General features: G+C 40.1%; 1 protein-coding gene across 2 annotated transcripts in view; it reads right to left on the bottom strand.

Moving 5' to 3' along the window:
* DUSP22 (dual specificity phosphatase 22) overlaps positions 1-22,917 on the bottom strand; it is a 65,091-nt gene that overhangs the window by 24,919 nt on the left and 17,255 nt on the right. For both annotated transcript variants that reach the window (XM_039222098.1, XM_039222099.1), the window contains exon 3: positions 19,729-19,811. In XM_039222098.1, coding sequence (XP_039078029.1) covers positions 19,729-19,811 — 83 coding nt within the window. The remainder of the gene's footprint in view (positions 1-19,728; positions 19,812-22,917) is intronic.

Raw genomic sequence — 22,917 nt, 5'->3', positions numbered from 1 at the left:
TCACTCTTGTTTGTCTACTAGGCCTGGATGAGCACGCCTGCCTGAGTCATCCTCACCTTTTCAGCATGAAGGTGACTGTTTCCCTTCTTAAATACATCTCTCTACTCAGGGAGGAACATAGCATTGTTTCGAACATTATTTGTGTCCTCTTTTGCAGATTACTAAGCAAATGAGTTCTCAGACTCTTTCGCTTATGATAGAATAACAAATTTGCTGAAGGGTAAGTTACTGACTTTGTAGATTGCCACTTGTCTTCAGTCTTGGACACAATCTGCAGCTTTGAAAACGCTAAGAAGCTTTTTCTTTTTTTTTTTTCTTTTTTTTAAAATGTTTTATTTATTTTTAGGAGAGAGAGAGACAGTGTGAGCAGGGGAGGGTCAGAGAGAGAGGGAGTCACAGACTCCGAAACAGGCTCCAGGCTCTGAGCTGGCAGTCAGCACAGAGCCCGATGCAGGGCTTGAACCCACGAACCGCGAGATCATGACCTAAGCGAAAGTCGGACGCTTAACCGACTAAGCCACCCAGGCGCCCCCTAAGAAGCTTTTTCTAAAGAGCACTCATAATCTCTTGGGCCTAACATGACATCCTTTATGTGGGATCAGACCTCAAAGTGGTTTAAGAATGAAAACAAGCACGTTTCATTTTTTTCTTTGTTTTATTTTATTTTTTTAATGGTTTATTGTCAAGTTGGTTTCCATATAATACCCAGTGCTCATGCCCACAAGTGCCCCCCTCCATGCCCATCACCCCCCTTATCCTCCCCCCCCAGCCCCGTCAGTCCTCAGTTTGTTCTCAGCATTCAAGAGTCTCTCATGGTTTGCCTCCCTCCCTCTCCCCCACTATTTCCCCCCCTTCTTCTCCCCCACGGTCCTCAATTAGGTTCCTCCTAATCAAGCACGTTTCATTCTTTTTTTTAAATTTTATTTATTTATTTATTTATTTTTTACAAATAGTTTATTGTCAAGTTGGTTTCCACATAACACCCAGTGCTCATCCCCACAAGTGCCCTCCTCCATGCCCATCCCTCCTCCCCCCCACATCCATGAGTCCTCAGTTTTTGTCAGCATTCAAGAGTCTCTCATGGTTTGCCTCTCTCCCTTTCCCCCACCATTTCCCCCTTCTTCTCCCCCTTGTTCCTCCGTCAAGTTCCTCCTAATCCTCCTATATGTGCAAACATATGATATTTGTCCTTCTCTGCCTGACTTATTTCGCTCAGCATTAACACCCTCAAGGTCCATCCATGTTGCTACACATGGCCAGATTTCATTGTTTCTCATTGCCATGGTACAGATAAACCACATCTTCTTGATCCATTCATCCATTGATGGACACTTAGGCTCTTTCCATGTTTTAGCTATTGTGGAGAGTGCTGCTATGAACATTGGGGTACATGAAGCACGTTTCATTCTTGAAACAAAACTGACCCTGAGAAGTGGCCAGTCATACATGGGTAGGGCTAATGTTTATGACATGCAAAGGCTATAGGTGGTAAAGGCCAGTGTGTGAGCCACACAAGAAGGACCATGGAGCTCAGAGTAGTGAGAAAGAGCTATGGGATGGAAGGGTAGAGAGGAGCAGGGCAGAGAACAGAACCTCTCCCATTTCTCCTGAATATAAGGAAGAGTATCCATCTACAATGCAGGCTAATGTGGATTAGAGATTGCATTAAATTTCTGTTTTATGGTACATTCATGTACAACAGGTGTGAGGTGTCCTATTACCTAAACATAATGGCAGGGTGCATTTTCCTTGCTCTGTTTTAAGGATTGGCTGGTCAACGTTCTATGGCCTTTCTTTGAAAGAGCAGCATTTTACCAAATCTTCCCTCCCCCACTGCTGCCATTGAAAGCAATCTGAGGGGCTATTTTTATTTTGACAGCTGCATCCTTTTGCACTAGGCACAGAAGGAAGTCCAGGCTACTTTTGTTAAAGCCCATGTAGGACTCACAAGGAGATATCTAGCACTGGCCACTAAGGAGGCCAGGTGTCCCTCTCTCACTGGGGTCAGCAGGACCTCAAGATGACTGGGTTGGGACTATTCAACCACAATGCCACCACATATGCAGGAGCAAAAGCAAGAGAGGTTTCCATTAGAAAAGTTGACTAGCCTCAGTGTAAAGGAACATTTAAAAAGCCAGGTAGTTAGAAATGTTATTCTTTGGGGCACCTGGATGGCTCACTCAGCTAAGCGTGCAACTTTGGCTTAAGTCATGATCTCACGGTTCATGGGTTCGAGCCCTGTGTTGGGCTCTGTGCTGACAGCTAGCTCAGAGCTTGGAGCCTACTTCCAATTCTGTGTCTCCCTCTCTTTCTGACCCTTTCCTGCTCACACTGCCTCTCTCTCTCTCTCTCTCAGAAATAAATAAAACATTTAAAATTTTTAAAAAAAGAAATGTTATTCTTTGTTACCATTGACATAATTTTTGTTCTTTTTAAAAGAAGTTTATTTATTTATTTTGAGAGAAAGAGCACATGTGTGTGCATGCACATAGGAGCAGGGTTGGAGCAGAGAGAGGGAAAGAGAGACATGGGGCTCCATCTCATTACCATGAGATCATGACCTGAGCTGAAATCAAGAGTCAGACACTTCACTGACTGAGCCACCGAGGTGCCCTGATACTTTTTGTTCTTTAGGGCATAGTATCAGAACATTCTATGATGCAGCTTAAATTATTCATTTGTAGTAGCTTTGAAATTACCTTCCGCTTGGGTAGCTGTGGGGTTGGTCTCCTTGACAAGGTATTTCATTAAACAGGTAAAGTCAAGTTGGACAAGTTCTGCCATGTTGAAGCCCCATCTGCTTTAAAGATCTGTACACTCTGAAATGATCTCTAATCTACTCTGCTTAGGAATAGTTTCAATGGCTCAAGTCTAGGTCTGGGATCAGCTCTTTTTGTCTGGGATGCCTTACCCCATGATCACACAATATCAGAAAAGCTGTCTCTTTGCAGCCATTTAAAATAAAAGGCATAACCTGGTGTCAACTTTCCCACATGTCCTTCTATTCTCTGGCAGCTGGCTATGGTTCTCACCAAAGAATCTTATAGATCATTTCCCTTTAGTTGGGGAAAAACCTGAGAAGCAAATAAGCATGTCCATATTGGCCCTCAAGAGAAGGAGGCTCTAGTTCAGATTTTAGATACATCTACTTCTTCTCCCTCACCAGTGCTATAAGCAGGTATGGCTTGACTAGCTCAAACTTTCACCATGTATTTCATTTGCTTTCCCATTAGAAAAGGAGATAAGAGCTAGTTGAAGATGCTTCTCAGCAATGAATGTTGAAACTCAACATCTGTACTAGTTGTGGTGATAACTGAAAGGAGAAATAATTTCTCAATTCAAACCCAAGGTTTGACACAATTCTCTGCCCCAGCATACACATAAAACTCTGTAAAACATCTCAGGAGTCAGACCACAGAGAGGGGGAACATTTCAAAGAGTAGTAGGGGCATGACCTGTCCACTTAACCTCCACTGAGATGATGACACTTAGCTAGGTGTCATTGCTTTACTCTTGGGCTTTCAAAGTCAGTTTGGATCACTTCCCCTGCAGCTGTGGCAGGCACAAAGTCCACCTGCAGTGCCTACCAGCAATGAATTACTAGGAGCACCTAAAAATGGCAAATTTGCTTAAACCAGTCTTCAGTAAACCAGACTACATTTAAATATTCTTTATCTGATAGCTAAAAAGAATAGTGCCTACAGAGCCATTATACCCTGCTTTAGGTCTTAATCTAACTAACCAACCAACCAACCAACCAATATAACCTTTAACTTCTCATTCCAACTTCTGACTGCAGACTCAAAGGCCCTTCACCTAAGGAGCCTGCAACTTGTCCAATTCCCTTGAGATTACACATCCTCTGCTATTACCATGATGTTCAGTTTCCTAAAGGTCTGCCAGCCACATACTATGCTGTCCTAATCTGGAGCCAGTAACTTATTTCTTCTGAGGATACTTACTTTGGTTGTTTCTTCCAAACTAAGTTGCTCTTCCCTTTTAAACTCCTTAGCAAAATTGGGCCCCTATTAAAGCTTTCCAGATTTTTCTCCTATGTCACTTATTCTCCCACCTTCTAGTGCTTATAGCATGTAGCACAGCCATGCACAAGAGTTTCTTGTTAAGGGTTGATAGCCAAAGAACTGCAGAACTACATTATACCCATACCAGACCTCCTTTCTCTCAGCCCTCTGTGCTCTGGGGTGCCCCTAAAAGAGAACCCCAAGAACTGTACTCAAAAGAGTTGAGACTAGCACCCATCAAGTGGTGTGAATTTAGGAATAATAATCTAGATGTATCCACCTCACCTGACATGTGATGACTGATGGGAGCATGTGTTTATATGCTTTCAGTGTTATTAACACCATATAAAAGTCAGATGCTTCCATGATCCCAAGATTCTGTTCATTTTCTAGCCTCCTACTCATGCTGTTGAAGTATTTTCTTGCATGGTTTTATTCAATCCCAATGGTTTAGCTATAAATCTATAATGATGATGCTGAAACCTTCATCTCCAGCTTGGGTCTCTCTCTTGAGCCTTGGACATGTATTTCTATTCACATAGAAATATCACATGAGCATCTCACCCAGAACTTATCTTGCTGCTTCTTCAATTCCAGCTTGCCTCCCTAAATCCTCACATACATCCATTGGTGGTCCATCTGTCCTTTTAGCCCATCATGCTGTGGCCTCAGACACCCCTAACTTCTCCCCTGCTTCACTCCCCACATCTAATTATAAACAATTCTTATTCATTCCACTTGATAAATGGCTTTATATATTTTGAAACTGTTTTATGAAGTACCTACAAGTTTATGGCCATTAAAATTTCTTGAAAGTTTGTTCCTTTATTTCACTTATATAGTTCCTCCTCATCCAATTTTGTTCTTTTGCTTTCAATTCTATTTTGTCTGATAAAAATATTGCTATGCCACATTTATTTTTTAATTTTAATTTTATTTAATTTTATTTTTTTTACAAATAGTTTCCACATAACACCCAGTGCTCATCCCCACAAATGCCCTCCTCCATGCCCGTCCCCCTCCCCCCACATCCATGAGTCCTCAGTTTTTGTCAGCATTCAAGAGTCTCTCATGGTTTGCCTCTCTCCCTTTCCCCCACCATTTCCTTCCTTCTTCTCCCCCTTGTTCCTCTGTTAAGTTCCTCCTAATCCTCCTATATGTGCACACATATGATATTTGTCCTTCTCTGCCTGACTTATTTCGCTCAGCATAACACCCTCAAGGTCCATCCATGTTGCTACACATGGCCAGATTTCATTGTTTCTCATTGCCATGTAGTATTCCATGGTATAGATAAACCACATCTTCTTGATCCATTCATCCGTTGATGGACACTTAGGCTCTTTCCATGTTTTAGCTATTGTGGAGAGTGCTGCTATGCCACATTTCTTTTGGTTCATTTATGTTGTAAAATCTTTTCTTGTCCTTTGATTTTTAACCTTGCTATGTTACATTGTGGAAATGACTCTTCTACTTCTACAGAAAAATACACTCTCAGCATCCCAGCTCAAACCGTCATCATTTCTGACCAGGATTACTTTAACAGCATCCTAAAGTTTCCTTGATATCCTTCACCCTAATTCATCCCATTCCCTAATCAATACCCTGGAAAAGAAACCTGGATGTGTCACCTGACTTGGTTCATAAATCTTTGCTGAGTCTCTGCTTCACAGATAAAGCTCAACTTGACTAATAAAAACTTTCCAATCTGCTCTAAGCCTGAGAGCAGCCTGGCCACTCTGCTCTATGAGCCTTTCACAAGTTACAGAACATGCCTTGCCTTTGCATATCTGGTGCCTCTGCATGCCTAGAAGAATCCTACTCCCCTACTCCAACTGTCTGTATTCACCATCAGTACCTAACAAACCTTTGTTATCTCTTGAGACCACACCAAAGTGTCAACTCCTTGGCAAAGTGTGGCTGACCTGGCTATGTTAGCCATTTTCTCAAGTGCCCCCAGAGACTCTCACCTCTGTAATGCATTCACAGCTTTGCACTGTTTTTTTTTTTTTTAAATGTTTTATTTATTTCTAGGAGAGAGAGAGACAGCGTGAGCAGGGGAGGGTCTGAGAGAGAGGGAGTCACAGACTGAAACAGGCTCCAGGCTCCGAGCTGGCAGTCAGCACAGAGCCCGACGCGGGGCTCGAACCCACGAACCGCGAGATCATGACCCAAGCGAAAGTCGGACGCTTAACCGACTAAGCCACCCAGGCGCCCCCACAGCTTTGCACTGTTATAAGGATTTCTGTATCTGTCTCTTCTTAATGCTGGGTCCCATTTTACTTCTCTTGGTATTTTATCCCCAATCCTTGCTACAAGGAAAGCAAACATCTGCTGAATCTGAAGGAATAACTCCTAATTTAGCCAAAAGGAGAACTGAGTATGGCCCCACCCTTACCCCACCATGCTGACCACCTTCTCCACTCTATAATCAGCCAATCTCCACACATCTCTTATGGCTCCAGGGCTTATTTCCCCCTTCCTGACCAGCCCGGAAGGGCTGCTCCTAGTCGAGACATACCTCCCCACTGAACCAAACCATACTGGTTCTACAAGGCTGCCTCAACAACCCTCTTTATAAAGTCTTCCCCAAACTCCCTAGCCCATGAGGCTGAAGATCTTGCATGAATAGACAGTTTCTACCATGTGCTTCAACATTTATAAGCAATTTATGTAGTTGTATCAATGCATACTATCATTCCAGCTGAAGCACACAGGGGAGACCACAAGTTATATACTTCTCCTTGAGACCATGGTTTGGAGATATTGACAAATCTTGTCACTGGTATATTACCCATTCAGGAAAAGAAGGGATGCAAACAAGACAAGCCTACTTCAGAAACACTCAGCACACAGTGTTCTCAGGACTTGATCACACAGGGGAGTTAGGGAAAGAAGGACAAGAAAGGGTACTCAGCAGGAAATACTAAAAAAACTGAGACTTGATTTAGAGAAAAATTTTGGTAGAGTGTTTTGCAATAGTCTTCAGCCACGTGGAGAGGCTGGTCAGTAAGTGTGAGTACTAAAGGAAAGGTCCACATCTGAAATGCAGGGTGCTCTAGAAATCCAGAGAAAAGAAAGGTTAACATAGATCTCTTTCATTTAGAGATAAAAAAGCACTGTTTCCTCTCTAGAATCAATGAAGTACTAGAAGATTTCAAGCCCCTTTTAGTCCATTCATGCTGGAATTCTAGTTTTATAACTCCATTTGCAAGTGAGTTTGTCACATAAGGGTCAGCAGCCAGATGGAACTTTCTTATGCACCTGACTGCCCACACACACGGAACTCAGATACAGCTTGATTCAAGAAAGAGCGATTACTAGACAGTTTTCGATACCTACCATAATCATTTCTATTTGAGTCATTTCTATTTAAGTCTGGGTTGGCTTCAAACAAATTTACCTCAACACATGAAAGCTGCTGCAAGCCTTTGGTATGGTAGGTGCCACTGATACTTGGGTGGCATCAAAGACTTTCCTAGAGAGGTGAAAACAATGGGGGTTCACTGGAAACAATTGTCAATCTGAAAACCATGGTCAAAAAATGATTTGTTTTCAAAGGCTCTGGACCTCATTAACAATTTGATGGTGTAAAGTTTTTGCAATGCCAATAAACTAAAATCATCCGCATTGGATACAATAAGAAATCTCACCCAATGCTTCAAGCTGCACTAGGGGATCCATGAATCTTAAGAAAGGACATAAATTCATTTAACTGAAACAATCAAATAGAATTAACTGATACTGAAAATAAAATCTGGACAGTTGAAAGTTTTTTTGGGGGGGCTAACTTCTGCCTTTGAAGATTAAGATGACTGATATGAATGGTTTATATCCCCTGATCATAGAAAACAAGGATATAGTGTGTCTGATGTCCAAAATGCACACATGAATCCATAGGGAACACTGTTACTACAGAACTCATTCTGGCCAAGCCTGAACATCCAAATGCAATCTACTTTTCACTACTACAGACACTAAGAGTATGGCCACCCACCTGCCTACCTCCCTTCCATATCTTTCTTCATTCAAAGAGAAACTATGAAGAGACTCCCATTGTGTGTTGGGGGGGGAGAGAAAACTAGACACAAAAGTGAAATTCATCCTTCCTACCCTCTTCTCCCATCCTACACTTCACTTACCATTCTGAAGAATCTAGCATGGTCCTTCCAAACCCTTACCTGTGCATTTATGTGCATATAAATGTACACATGGATATATATAATTGATATTTAATTTTATGCAAATGGGATTATATTGTGGATATTATTCTACAGCTTGCTTCTTTTAACAATTAGCCCTTTCTTGTGCATACATATAAACCTTTCTCATCTTTTTGAATTGCTGCAGAGTATTTCTCAATATTGATGTATCATAACTGACTACTACCCTTCTGCTGAGTGTGTGGGTTGACTCCAATTTTTTGCTATTACAAACAGAACTGCAGTGAACATCGTTGCCCATACTTTTGTGGGTACAAAATAAAATGTGTGGCTTTCATCAATTACCTATCCTCCTAGGGGAAATATGCTAGGGGAAATGTGGCCTATAGCTCCTGTGACTTGAAGCTCATGGGCAGGGTGGGCTCTTGGGTCCTGAGAGCTGAGGAGTGACATGGGTACCAGGTAGAAAGGCAGAGCTGGGGGTGACAACCTTTGAGTCTGCTTATGTGGCTGCTGAAGGAAGACCACAGGCAACGAGGATCTTTGCCTCAGCTTTTCATGATCTGGCTGTAAGTCCTTGAAGTCTGAGACAATGCCTCAGCCAACTCTGTCTGTGCTTCAAGCATAGAAAATCTTCTAATTGTCCATTCATTGTCTGTGTCTTAAGATGTACTTTCTTCCCTGTAGCACAAAGCTTCTAATGCAAACCAAGGTGGTTGAAGGATCCATAAGAGATCAATCAGAGCATCATAGAAGTATCGCAGGGAATTCTTGGTTATAATACCAATTTTCAAAAGAGAATTCTGAACTACAGTCTGGAAGAGCTCCATAAAACAGTACATCTATTTTTGCTATCACTTACTGACAAGTGAGGAACACAATGATCAAACCACATAAATGAGGCTGCAATACATTAACCAGATCCTCTGGCTTCACTTATCACTCATGGTTATTAAATCATTCTTGGCACAGCTCTTCTTTCACACCTCTCAATGAACTACAAATGATCAAGACATGATTTCCCACTTTGGAATGGAGTTGAAAATGCATGTGGCTCTCAGTTCATCAGTAAGTGTCTGCAAAGGGATCCCTGTGTGCCAGACCCAGGTTGAGTGCTGGAGAGACCAAAAAATCCCAGTGTAATACCTGCCTGCAGTGGGCTTGAGGCCAGCTGGGCAGCCTGGACATAGGCAGTAAAGAGTTAGATATCAAACAGAGATTAAATAGCCATTTGATAGACTACGGAGGTTGTCACAGAATGTATACAACTCACAACCCAGCTAAGAGCACAAACTACAAATATTATAGAAAAAAGGGAAGAAGTCCTGAGGTTGGAGGATACTGGGAGTGTCCTTCTCAGAAGAAGGAGAGCTAGGGCTGAGCTGTGAGGAAGAGTCAGGCTTGAGCAGGCAAGAGGGTAGAAGAAAGAAGAGCGTATAGAAGCACAGTTTCTTAAACTTTAAATGCCACTTAACACCTTGTTTCTGGTTTGATTTACATTTGGGAAACCAACTAAACTTTTGAGTAGTGAAATGAGGTAGGTCACCAGACAGACATGTAGCAGACAACTGAAGTACATCAAGGAGCCCCTCAGTCTGCCACCACCTGTCCAAGTAGACTGAATGTCTCACCTTAGTGAGTGTGTCCTCAAAATAAGTGGGTAGTGAAGACAGAAGTACAGACATATAGATAACAATAAGTATCAGAATCAGAAGATGTGGCCAACTAAACTAAAAAGTTAACAAAATGAAATTGTGAGCCTGGAAACCTCAAAAAATGTCTTTAGTGTTAAAGAAAATATATAACACAGAAACACCAAGAATAAATGTCTTCTATGAAAACATTTTATTTTGGGGGGAAAAAAAACCTTGAGTGGTTCAAAGTATAAAAGCCAAAGAACTCAAGCTCAAAAAGCCTACCTGATATATGTAAAATACTCTGGTTTGAATATATGCATATAAACTACTATTTTTCTTCTAGTTAATCCTAAAATATACATCATTTAAAAATTAAAATTATTTAGAGGATTAGTTCAGTGAAGAATGAGAATACTTTTTAAAGCATTTTTGTTAATAGCAAAAAATAGTTTTGTTTCCTGCAGGTGCTCTGGTTAAATACACAGAATGAAAAATGAAACAACCTCTGAAATTTTTACATTAGATAGAGTTCTGTTTCTTTTTTCAGGGGAAGGGAGAAATCTTTCATTGCTCAATATTACTTCCTTAGCACCTACAAACAATATGGGGTTCCTAAGATGAAAAAGAATCATCTTTGTGACAGGAGTTTTTACCACCCCTCAAATCTGGAGCAATCAGTAGACACTGAAGACATAGCTCACTGATAAGGAAATACCTCCAGCAAAAGTAATCAACTCCCCAACCAAGTCTTAAACACAGAAATAGACAAAGGGGTTTCCCTCATTTAAATATTTAAATTACAGGTCTAGACTTAATTTCTGTTTGAAATTAATGAATATGGCAATGATATTTTTCCCCTGGTGCTGCCACTTGCTAGCAGGTAATATGAGCAAATCACCAGGTCTGATTATGCTATGAAGGAACTAGGACAATGCCATCTGCCTTTCTGGGCTCTCAGACTTCTGGGAGTATTGAAGAGATTAGTGTGACTGTCATGGAATCAGAGCTCTCCCAGAGGTCATGTCTTGACCCTACAAGCTTCCTCCTGGCTGGGATGAAACTGACCAGATTTTTCAAATTCCCATCATCTCCAAAAACCTAGTCAAATGCCTGGTCACTGAAAATGTCTCCAGATTCATGGGGCAGAGGAAGAACCTTGTTCTCTGATCTTCCATGGCCTCTGTTTCTACTTAATTCCTAGCACTGAGGGCCTACCCTGAGCCAGAGCTCTTCCTCCACTGGACTTAATTATTACTGGTATTTATAAAATATCCATAATATATATCTTGTTTATACTCTAAGGGCTTCATTGTGGGAAGATATTGGAATTAATTCCTTCTGTTATCTCCAGCATCTGTCCCAGGGCCTGGCATGTACCAGGAGTTCAATCAATTAATCAATCAATCACTCCCTGCCTTCAAACAGAAGAATTGTCTAGAAAAGAGACTCAACAGTGTGAGGACAGCATTCACAGCAAATAAAACAAAAAAGATATTGCTAATTAAAAGTAATGAAGAATAAAACTCAGTGTTGGTGATAGTATGGTAAAACAGGAACTTTCATACATTGTCAGTAAGGGCACAAGTGGTATAATCCTTTTCAAAGCTGGTGTGGCAATATCTACTAATACTGCTTGCGGATTCAGAAGCATCAGTCCTGCAAGGAGAGGACCAGGCAGTAAGACACCTTGGGGAAATCTCTGGCTTGGGAAAGAAAATCCACGTTCCTATTAAACTACATTGACCAACTATGGGATTGTGGGCAAGTCCCACATGTCTCTGAACTTCAGCTTCTTTGTCTACACAGTAATAGAATCAAGGTAAGTGATCTCTGGGACCCTATTCAGCTGGGATTCCTATGTCAAACACGGAGCAGTAGGCAGAGAAATGGAGTCAGAGCTCTTCAGAATCATTAGGGCTGACTCAAGTGAATATATATGCCCCCAAGTTTCTACTGTTTCTAAAAATCATCATCCCAGAAAATCTACTCCTCAAATACTCTTCTGGAGAAACAGGAATTAGGGCTTTGGACCTCTTTCTCTTGGCTGACCACCTTCCCCCATGGTTCAAAAGATAAATAAATCTTGTATCATCCACCAGGAAGCACCAAAGACCACCTGGGTTTACTAGATGACCAGAGGTGAGGTGAGGCCCAGCCACTCCAGCCTAAGAACAGCACCTTTTATTCTTCCATTTCTTTTCTGCCTATAGGGTTGGTAGAAAGAGTACAAAACCTTGCTAACACTATGTTGGAAAATTCTTTTTTTTTTTTTTTTTTTTTACAAATAGTTTATTGTCAAATTAGTTTCCACATAACACTCAGTGCTCATCCCCACAAGTGTCCTCCTCCATGCCCATCCCTCCTCCCCCCCACATCCATGAGTCCTCAGTTTTTGTCAGCATTCAAGAGTCTCTCATGGTTTGCCTCTCTCCCTTTCCCCCACCGTTTCCACCCTTCTTCTCCCCCTTGTTCCTCCGTCAAGTTCCTCCTAATCCTCCTATACGTGCAAACATATGATATTTGTCCTTCTCTGCCTGACTTATTTCGCTCAGCATAACACCCTCAAGGTCCATCCATGTTGCTACACATGGCCAGATTTCATTGTTTCTCATTGCCATGTAGTATTCCATGGTATAGATAAACCACATCTTCTTAATCCATTCATCTGTTGATGGACACTTAGGCTCTTTCCATGTTTTAGCTATTGTGGAGAGTCCTGCTATGAACATTGGGGTACATGGGCTCCTATGCCTCAGCATTTCTGTATCCCTTGGGTAAATTCCTAGCAGTGCTATTGCTGGGTCATAGGGGAGTTCTATTGTTAGTTTCCTGAGGAACCTCCACCCTGTTTTCCAGAGGGGCTGTACCAGTTTACATTCCCACCAACAGTGGAGGAGGGTGCCTGTTTCTCCACATCCTCGCCACCATCTACAGTTCTCTGATTTGCTCATTTTAGCCACTCTGACTGGCGTGAGGTGGTATCTCAGTGTGGTTTTGATTTGTATTTCCCTGATGAGGAGGGACGCTGAGCATCGTTTCATGTGTCTGTTGGCCATCTGGATGTCCTCTTTGGAGAAGTGTCTGTTCATATCTTCTGCCCATTTCTTCACTGTTTCTCGGGCGTGTAGTTTGGTGAGTTCCTTATAGATTCTGGATATTAACCCTTTATCTGATATGTCATTTGCAACTATCTTTTCCCATTCCGTTGGTTGCCTATTAATTTTCTGGGTTGTTTCCTTGGCTGTGCAGAAGCTTTTAATCTTGATGAGGTCCCAATCATTTATTTTTGCTCTTGATTCCCTTGCTTTTGGGGATGTGTCAAGTAAGAAGTTGCTCCGGTGGAGGTCAAGGAGGTTGTTTCCTGCTTTCTCCTCTAGGGTGTTGATAGTTTCCTGTCTCACGTTCAGGTTCTTTATCCATTTTGAGTTTATTTTTGTGCATGGTGTGAGAAAATGATCTAGTTTCATTCTTCTGCATGTTGCTGTCCATTTCTCCCAACACCATCTGTTAAAAGGCTGTCTTTTTTCCATTGGATATTCTTTCCTGCTTTGTCAAAGATCAGTTGGCTGTATACTTTTGGGTCCACTTCTGAGTTCTCAATTCTGTTCCATTGGTCTATGTGTCTGTTTTTGTGCCAATACCATACTGTCTTGAGGATGACAGCTTTGTAGTAGAGGCTAAAGTCTGGGATGGTGATACCTCCCTTTTTGGTTTTATTTTTCAGTATTACTTTGGCTATTCGGGGTCTTTTGTGGTTCCATACAAATTTTAGGATAGTTTGTTCTAGTTTTGAGAAGTATGCTGGTGCAATTTTGATTGGAATTGCATTGAATGTGTAGATTGCTTTGAGTAGTAATGACATCTTAACTATATTTATTCTTCCTATCCATGAGCATGGAATGTTTTTCCATTTCTTTGTGTCTTCTTCAATTTCCTTCATAAGTTTTCTATAGTTTTCATCATACAGATCTCTTGTATCCTTGGTTAGGTTGATTCCGAGGTATTTTATGGTTTTTTGTGCAATTGTGAATGGGATCAGTTTCTTGATTTCTCTTTCTGTTGCTTCATTGTTGGTGTATAAAAATGCAACCAATTTCTGTACGTTGATTTTGTACCCTGCAACTTGGCTGAATTCTTGGATCAGTTCTAGTAGGCTTCTGGTGGAGTCTGTCGGGTTTTCTATGTAGAGTATCATGTCATCTGCGAAGAGGGAAAGTTTGACTTCCTCTTTGCCAATTCTGATGCCTTTGATTTCCTTTTGTTGTCTGATGGCTGATGCTAGGACTTCCAGCACTATGTTAAACAACAGTGGTGAGAGTGGACATCCCTGTCGTGTTCCTGATCTCAGGGGGAAAGCTCTCAGTTTTTCGGGATGTTAGCTGAAGTCTTCTCATAGATGGTTTTGATGATGTTTAAGTAGGTTCCTTCTATCCCAACTTTCTCTAGAGTCTTTATTAAGAAGCGATGCTGTATTTTGTCAAATGCTTTTTCTGCATCTATTGACAGGATCATATGGTTTTTATCTTTTCTTTTATTGATATGATGTATCACATTGATTGATTTGCGAATGTTGAACCAGCCCTGTAACCCAGGAATGAATCCCACTTGATCTTGGTGGATGATTCTTTTGATATGCTGCTGGATTCGATTTGCAAGGATCTTGTTGAGAATTTTTGCATCCGTATTCATCAAGGATATTGGCCTGTAGTTCTCTTTTTTTGCTGGATCTCTGTCTGGCTTGGGAATCAGAGTGATGCTGGCTTCATAAAATGAGTCCGGGAGTTTTCCTTCGATTTCTATTTTTTGGAATAGCTTGAGAAGAATTGGGATTAATTCTGTTTTAAATGTCTGGTAGAATTCCCCAGGGAAGCCATCAGGTCCAGGGCTCTTATTTGTTGGGAGATTTTTGATCACTGATTCAATTTCTTCACTCGTTATGGTCTGTTCAGGTTTTCTATTTCTTCCCGTGTGAATGTTAGTAGTGAGTGTGTGTTTAGGAATTTGTCCATTTCTTCTAAGTTGTCCAATTTGTTGGCATATAATTTTTCATAGTATTCCCTGATAATTGCTTGTATTTTTGAGGGGTTGGTTGTAATAAGTTCATTTTCATTCATAATTTTGTCTATATCGGTGCTCTCTCTTTTCTTTTTGATAAGTCTGGCTAGAGGTTTGTCAATTTTGTTTACTTTTTCAAAAAACCAACTCTTGGTTTCATTGATCTGTTCAATCGTTTCTTTGGTCTCTATGTTGTTTATTTCTGCTCTAATTTTTACTATTTCTTTTCTTCTACTGGGTTTAGGGCGTTCTTGTTGCTCTGCCTCTAGTTCCTTTAGGTGAGCTGTTAGATTTTGGACTTGCGCTTTTTCTAATCTCTTGAAATAGGCCTGGAGAGCAATGTACTTTCCTCTTAGGACTGCCTTGGCCGCATCCCATAGATTTTGAATTGTTGTGTTTTCATTTTCATTTGTTTCCATATATTTTTTAATTTCATCTCTAATTGCCTGATTGTCCCATTCCTTCTTTAGAAGGGTGTTCTTTAACCTCCATGTTTTTGGAGGTTTTCCAGACTTCTTCCTGTAATTGATTTCAAGTTTCAAAGCATTGTGATCTGACAGTGTGCATGGTATTGGAAAATTCTTCTAAAAGTATCTAAATAATAGAGAATTACATCTAATTTAACTGAAATCAACCAAGTCACAAGTACCTTAAAAGTCCTTCCTAAGGTAAAATCCAAATGCATCACTTGTAGGGATGAGCACTGGGTGTTATATGGAAACCAACTTGACAATAAACTATTTTTAAAAGAAAAGTCCTTCCTAAAGTAAAATCAATAAATGCATAACTAAATATGTCTTTAGCATATTCATGAGGCTTTTCATGGCAAGTTCACTAGAATGGTCATTGGTCAGGTGTTACAACAGGTTACAAATCATTGTGACCACGGAGGATGCAACAGGCACAAAAACTATGCAATCTCCCATACTACCAATATTAGGTTCTCACAACAATCTATATTAAGGCCCCATTTGGTAATAAGATTGGATTTGGCACCTTTCCTTGATCACAGTCACCTTAGCTTACTAGTTCTGTAAGCATCCCTCTGAACAAGTGCTCACCCAGCAGGCTCACCCTGGACTCTAATGGCCAGCAGACCCCTTTCCTGAGTCCTCCTCTATTAAAATGTCCATGACTCTATTCAGCAGAATATAGTGCTATGGAATGTTATTAGATAGTGTATTACATAAGCAGGCACACACACAAAGTGGTTCCTTGTGTAGAAAGATTGGTAAGTGTGTGTCTTCAATGTAGAACTTGAGAACTTTTAATAAATATATAGATCTTCCAGATGAGCCTATGGTGTGCTAAATTCCCTAAACTTCTTTATTTTTTTTGCAAAGTATCACATCCCAGGCCTATTGTTCAACAATCTACCCTTTTAGAATCTTCACAAAGCCCTTGACCTATGACCTCTGTTCTAGAAACCATATTGCACAATATGACTACCCTCTTTCGCCTAGCTTCCATTACAATAAGAACATACCTAAAGATTACAAAAGTCTTTGATACTTCATGCTAAGCACCTATTGCTTTTAAACTCATTCAAATATTTGTTGGAAATGAACAAAAGAAGTATTACAGTGTAGTGGCTACATGGCAGCAGGGCTTGGAAACTCCTGCATGGAATTAGTAGCATTGAAACCTTTCAATTTTCGATAACAACCTTGCCACTCCCAGACCAGCCCCAGACTATGTTGCCCAGAGTAAGTTAGGGGCCATTCAATAAACAGGCATGGCTTTGAAGATTTCAGATAACGGGGCGCCTGGGTGGCTCAGTCGGTTAAGCGTCTGACTTCGGCTCAGGTCATGATCTCACGGTTTGTGGGTTCAAGCCCCACGTCGGGCTCTGTGCTGACAGTTAGCTCAGAGCCTGGAGCCTGTTTGGGATTCTGTGTCTCCCTCTCTCTCTGACCCTCCCCTGCTCACGCTGTCTCTCTCTCTCAGAAATAAATGTTAAAAAAAAAAAAAAAAAGATTTCAGATCACAAAGAAGGTCCCAGCTCTCTCCTCTCCCATACCTTAGTCTTTCCTTATATTAGGGCTCCTTAACAGTTTGGGTTCAGCTTATTGCAGTTGTTTGGCTCTGCATACAACCTGCCCTCTCACTTTCTGTTGTTTGTTTTTTTTTAACATTTTATTTATTTCTGAGAGAGAGAGAGAGAGACAGCGTGAGAAGGGGAGGGTCAGAGAGAGAGGGAGACACAATCTGAAGCAGGCTCCAGGCTCTGAGCTAGCTGTCAGCACAGAGCCCGATGCAGGGCTCGAACCCACGAACCGTGAGATCATGCCCTGAGCTGAAGTCGGACGCTTAACCTATTGAGCCACCCAGGCACCCCATGCCCACTCACTTTCATCCCTGCTCTACTTCCCTACGATCAAGGCTAGCATAACACAGAGCTGGTGAAGAATAAAATCCATCCCTCAGTTCCTTTACCAACTCCAAACAATTTCCCTGATTCATCTCAGGTGGGTAAGATGGTGGCTTCCAGAACTGAGTTTAAAATTTAAGACAGAAGTGTCCCTTTATACATCAGGCAGAGGGCTAAACAAAGTTCTGAAACTTCTGGAACCCTAGCGAGTCTCCTGTATCCCAGTAACTTAACATAAGCACATGAGTTAAAATAACTTTTGGTGCCTGAGTTTTCCCACTTGCACAGAGAGACTACTGTTTTAATTTTTTTATAAGAATGTATTTATTAATCACTTTTGAAGTTAAAACTGAACAAAATAAGAGGAGAAACATTAAAGTATGTTATGCTATAAAATGATGGTCTAACTCTTAATGAATATGAAATCACAGGAAAATACTTGTTATCAAGCTGAGGTAAATAATTGCATTCAAAGACCACAACAGGATGTCACTAAATACAAGCCACCTCTGAAGAAAAGGCACAGAATTTCCCTCTCTCTCTCTCTCTTTTTTTTTTTTTTTGTCCCCAAGGCAGTCCTTATAGACTGAGGTAAGGGAATGAAAAAGGAATACTGATGGAAAAACACAGTTTTCCCACAGCTCTGAGGTTTTTACACAAAGAGTGTCTCTTTATATTGGGTTATAATCCCACCTGTTTTACTTTCTAGCTCTTTGTTTCCTAAATGTAATGTGGGGGAGATTGGACAAATAAGGACTAGGGCTTTTATTTCTAACATGTGAAGGTTTGGGTTCTGGACAGAAGTTACAATGTGAACAGACTTAAGGGCTATGTTCATGCATAGCAGTGTGTTCCAGTAAATGGAGTATAAAGTAGTGAGGCAGGCCTGGAGGATGAGAGTGGAAAGAACATCTATGTTATTTATTAAAATAAAGGAAACCTCAAGCCTCATCTTGTGATTTAAGAGGAAGTCAATCATGACCAGTTTGCATTTAACTTAATTCTTGGCTATATTTTAAATATAAAACTAATGTTGACAGATGAAGAAACAGAGTAGCTCTTTCCAAAGGAATTGTTAATCTCCCAAAAATGATGTACTGTTGTTACTGTTTTCAATAAAATCATGCTGCAATACAAACTATAACACCTTAACAAAAAAACAGAGCCAAAACAACAGAAGGAAGTATGAACTCATAGATCTGGAGAAGTGAAGAGATGTTTGTTCACCACCCGTGGTTCTCTGGTACTATAACATTTAATAGAATCAGAGTAATAGAATTGCTGTGCCATGTTCTTATGTCTTTTACACTAACTGAAATCCGGAAGCTCTAATGGATAAGGAAAATAAATTTAAAATAAAAGGTGTATGACCTGCTCTTGCATAAGATGAATTAAATGAAAATAGCTTGAACTAGGACCATTTCTTCCAGAACAAGTAACTCTCCCCTTCCAATACCCCCCTTTTTCTTTTTTTAAATAGTTTATTGTCAAGTTGGTTTCCATATAACACCCAGTGCTCATCCCCACAACCAATACCCCTTTCTGAAATAGAAGAACACCTATGCAACACAACTACATATGTATTATTTTCTATTTTAAAAAAAGGTAACTTGGGCTCTGCCAAGGGTAAAAAACAGAAATAGATTTTACTCCTGGCCAACAGCTCAAAGCATCCATGAGGGTAAAATTGAAGATGTGAAGATATTTTTGGAATTAGTGTACAGGCAGACACACCCCATTTACTTGAAAACCTAAGCCATAACAATAGCTTCTACACTGATAGTCTCTGTACCAAAAGCCCTGGAAAATCCCCAGTGACAATTTATCTTCCATTGTCTTTTGTCCTTAAATGTACATGGTGGATAATTGAGCTCAAATGGAAAAAAAATCAGGATATGAGCAGCCTGAATTCTTTTGGATTCTAAAACTAAGGATAATATTGAAAAGAATGCAAATGGGGGCACCTGGGTGGCTCAGTCAATTGAGCATCTGACTTCACCTCAGGTCATAATCTCACAGTTCATGAGTTCGAGTCCCACATTGGGCTCTGTGCTGACAGCTCAGAGTCTGGAGCCTGCTTCAGACTCTGTCTCTCTCGCTCTCTCTCTGCCCTTCCCCTGCTCGCTCGCATGCTCTCTGTCTCAAAAATAAACATTAAAATTTTTTTTAAAAGATTGCAAATATTTAAATGTCCTTAACATCTAGAGGTAAATGCAGCATCAGCTTATTCATTGGTATTTAGCTAAGAAAGCCAAGCTATGAATGTAGCAGGAGTATAATCAGAAAAAGAATACATTCTTCTGCCATGCCATAGACAGCGCATGGACACCAGTATGGCCTGGCAACAAAATTAATACAGCCACAGGTGCACAACTTGAATAGGGGCACATTGGATCAGAAAGAAGGTGGTTGTCTTCACTATTGTCCTATGCACTCCCAGGAAACACAAATAAAGATAAATGCATGTAGCTCTCCCTTACCTCCAACATAGGCCTGGCACTATCGTGGACAGACAGAATATGTGTCACCTTGTTCTTGCTCAGTTGCTCTGCATCTCTGGCATCTGTCATAGAAGAAAGAACACGAGCATTATGCTTCTCTGAAAATGACTTAGTCCTAAAGTTTAGCCAGAAAAAATACAAAATGACCTGCATATTTCTTTCTTGAAACTTCATAATTGGTCATACTCAATCTACAATAATCTAGATCTAGGGAAATTTAGGACTATTGCTTTAATGTATTTTGCAGATAACTAAATTTATTTCTGATTGGCAGATTTTTTTGATACAAAATGGTCACCTAAAACTTGACATATATTTGGATTAATAAACATTGTAATCATGATTGTTGCTGTTTAAAGGAAGTGAAACTAAGATCATTTTATAGTTGCCATTTGGTAACTTGTAGACCTTTAAGTTAGTCTTATATGAAACATTAACTATAAAGCTGTTTAATATGTATTAATATTAAAAATTACCTCTTAATAAGTAATAATCTAAGTTAAAATAAAATACAAAAGACTCACTCACTATGTAACATATAGGAACCTGCTAGGGATGACTTTACCCTTATGTTAAAGGCAGGGATGGGTTTAAATGCAGGTAAGACTGTGTTTTAGAATCAACAATTCACTTCAGGGCAAAAGTAAAAATGGAACATTTTCTGGAAATCCCAAACAGAATTTTCCACAAGTTATCAGTTGGTTATTAAATTATGTGCATACAAAACTAAGGAAACACCAAAATTACACTCTCTTCTAATGCTCCTACTTAAGTAGAAGAAAGACTGAATTCAGTCCTTGAGTTGGAACCGTTCTGCTAATCTACAAAACAGGGGTTCAGCAAGATACAATTCCCCCTATGCCCATGTCCTGACCTGAGACAAATTTTAAATGATATAGGGTAAAATGATAGAAGGTTAAAATAGACTGAAAGTCAAATGTTTATGTTTCTGGAAAATATTAATGATATAGGAAAATTCTTAGGATATAATGTTAAGCAGAGTGTAAATGCAGGTACCAAACAATAAGTAGAATATGAGCTCAATTTATAAAAGCATTATAAGACAAACATATATATGGAAAAATGCTATAAGGAATTAGCTCTAATAATGATAATCTTGAAAAGATGGAATTACATGTTTTAATATTTTTCTTTTTTATAGTTTTTTTTTGATATATTCAACATAGCTGGTTTTGAAAGCTTAGTATGAATAACCTAATATGTCTATGAACTATCTGGCGGGGGACTTGTTTGGGGCTCCAATTTAGTTTAAGGCAAGACTGAGGAATCTGCAGTTTTAATAAGCTTTGATGATTATGTAGAGACTGCAACACTTTCCTAAATATTTTGCACTTTCATAAATACGTACCACTTTAAAGTCAGAAAAAAATCTTTAAAAGTAATATTAAAATGTTGGCTTTAAGATTCTTTTCATCATTCCAACCATCTCCAGTTTCAAATTCAGACGTGCACAGCAGCCATATACACCACATATATGGGGATTCAATTCCAATCACCATCTCCCACTTTGCCCCCAACTATCACAAGTTTTGGCATCAGTGAATTTGAATTAAATAGGAACTAGAATCATTTAGGATCTCACTGGCAGCCAGCTTCCACATTCTCACCAACATGGAATTTTTCCAATCACCACTAGTATGTATGTTTTAGCCCAGTGGTATAGCAAGATCAGCCTGGAGATTTGGGTGCTCACAGAAGAGTCCAGACAAGGTGGGGCAACACTGGGTGGGAAGAGGCATAGCAGCTGGTAGAATGCTCCAAAGCAGGCTCCTGACACTTTAGGGAAGGACCTTCTGGATTATGATTCTGCCCAGGATTTGGATTTTAAAGATTTGTTTAAATATACTCTTTCCTTTTTTTCTTAAACAACTTTCCTTGAGATAATTCACATACTATCGCTTCTCGGCCTTTTGGCTAAGATCAAGTGGAGATAATTCACATACTATAAATTTACCCTTTTAAAGTATATGATTCAATGGTTTTTAGTATATTCAGAGTTTTTGAACCATCGTTGCCATCTAACTTTTTTTAGATTTTTTAAAGTTTATTTCTTTATTTTGAGAGAGATAGAGAGAAAGCAAGAGTGGGGGAGGGGCAAAGATGGAGAAAGAGAATCCCAAGCATTGTCAATGCAGAACCTGATGCAGGGCTGGAATTCATAAACTGCGAGGTCATGACCTGAGCCCAAACCAAGAGACGGACACTTAACCATCTGAGCTATCCAGGTGCCTCTGCAGTCTAACTTTAAAGCATTTTCATTGCCTCATAAATATACCTTTATAACATAGATTAAAATAAACAAAAAATGTGGTTTGGTAATAAAAGTATGCCTTTTTGAATACAGAGAACCACTTGACACCACAGATGAGACAATAGATTGTTGGTCCCTAAAGAAAAGAGAAGCAACTCTTAGACAATAATGCTCCTTTTGTTCTGTGCTCCTTTCTGTTTTATTATAGTGTTGTCTGTACTGATACACCACTCTGGGATTACCTTATTCCATAAGCACAAGCTCTAACTATTGGAGAGTGTATAAAACACCTAATCAATACTTTTGGATGATGACATTAGACTTCTTATTCTTTAGGACTACAAATTATTGATGGTTCTGGATGACTATTTACAACCACAGGCACTGTGGTAACAAGCTGTGAATACAACTGTAAGGCACGATCATGGGGTTATCAGCCTCCTCATATGCATGTGAAGCTTCATACCCCAGCTCTCATTGGGCACAAAATTGAAGGAGTGTAACTTAGTCCTTTGCTGCTCAAACCAGAATCTGCCAAGCAGAAGCATAGCATCACCTGAGAGCCTGCTGGAGATGCAGACTCCCAGGCCCACTACCTAACTGCATCTAAATAAGAACCCCAGAAGACTATGTGCCATGTACATATGGAGCTCTGCAGGGCCTCCAGGGAGTGAGATCCGACTTGGTGCCAATGATGTCCCTTCCCCACTATAGTATTTTAATACCATTTCTAACCCAGAAAACAACTCACAGCCACTTGTGATCACAAAGGCAACATTATTAATAATGCCAACAAGGATGATTACAAGTTAGAATTCACATGGAAAAAATATAGAAGAATATACACTGACCATGGTTATCTTTGGGGAAGTTTTCACTCTATTTAACATATTTCT

This window comes from Hyaena hyaena, unplaced genomic scaffold, assembly GCF_003009895.1.
Source record: "Hyaena hyaena isolate Hyena2069 unplaced genomic scaffold, ASM300989v1 scaffold_1063, whole genome shotgun sequence".
Taxonomy (NCBI): domain Eukaryota; kingdom Metazoa; phylum Chordata; class Mammalia; order Carnivora; family Hyaenidae; genus Hyaena; species Hyaena hyaena.
Note: the sequence above shows the minus strand (reverse complement) of the source record. Positions and strands in the feature narration are given on the sequence as shown.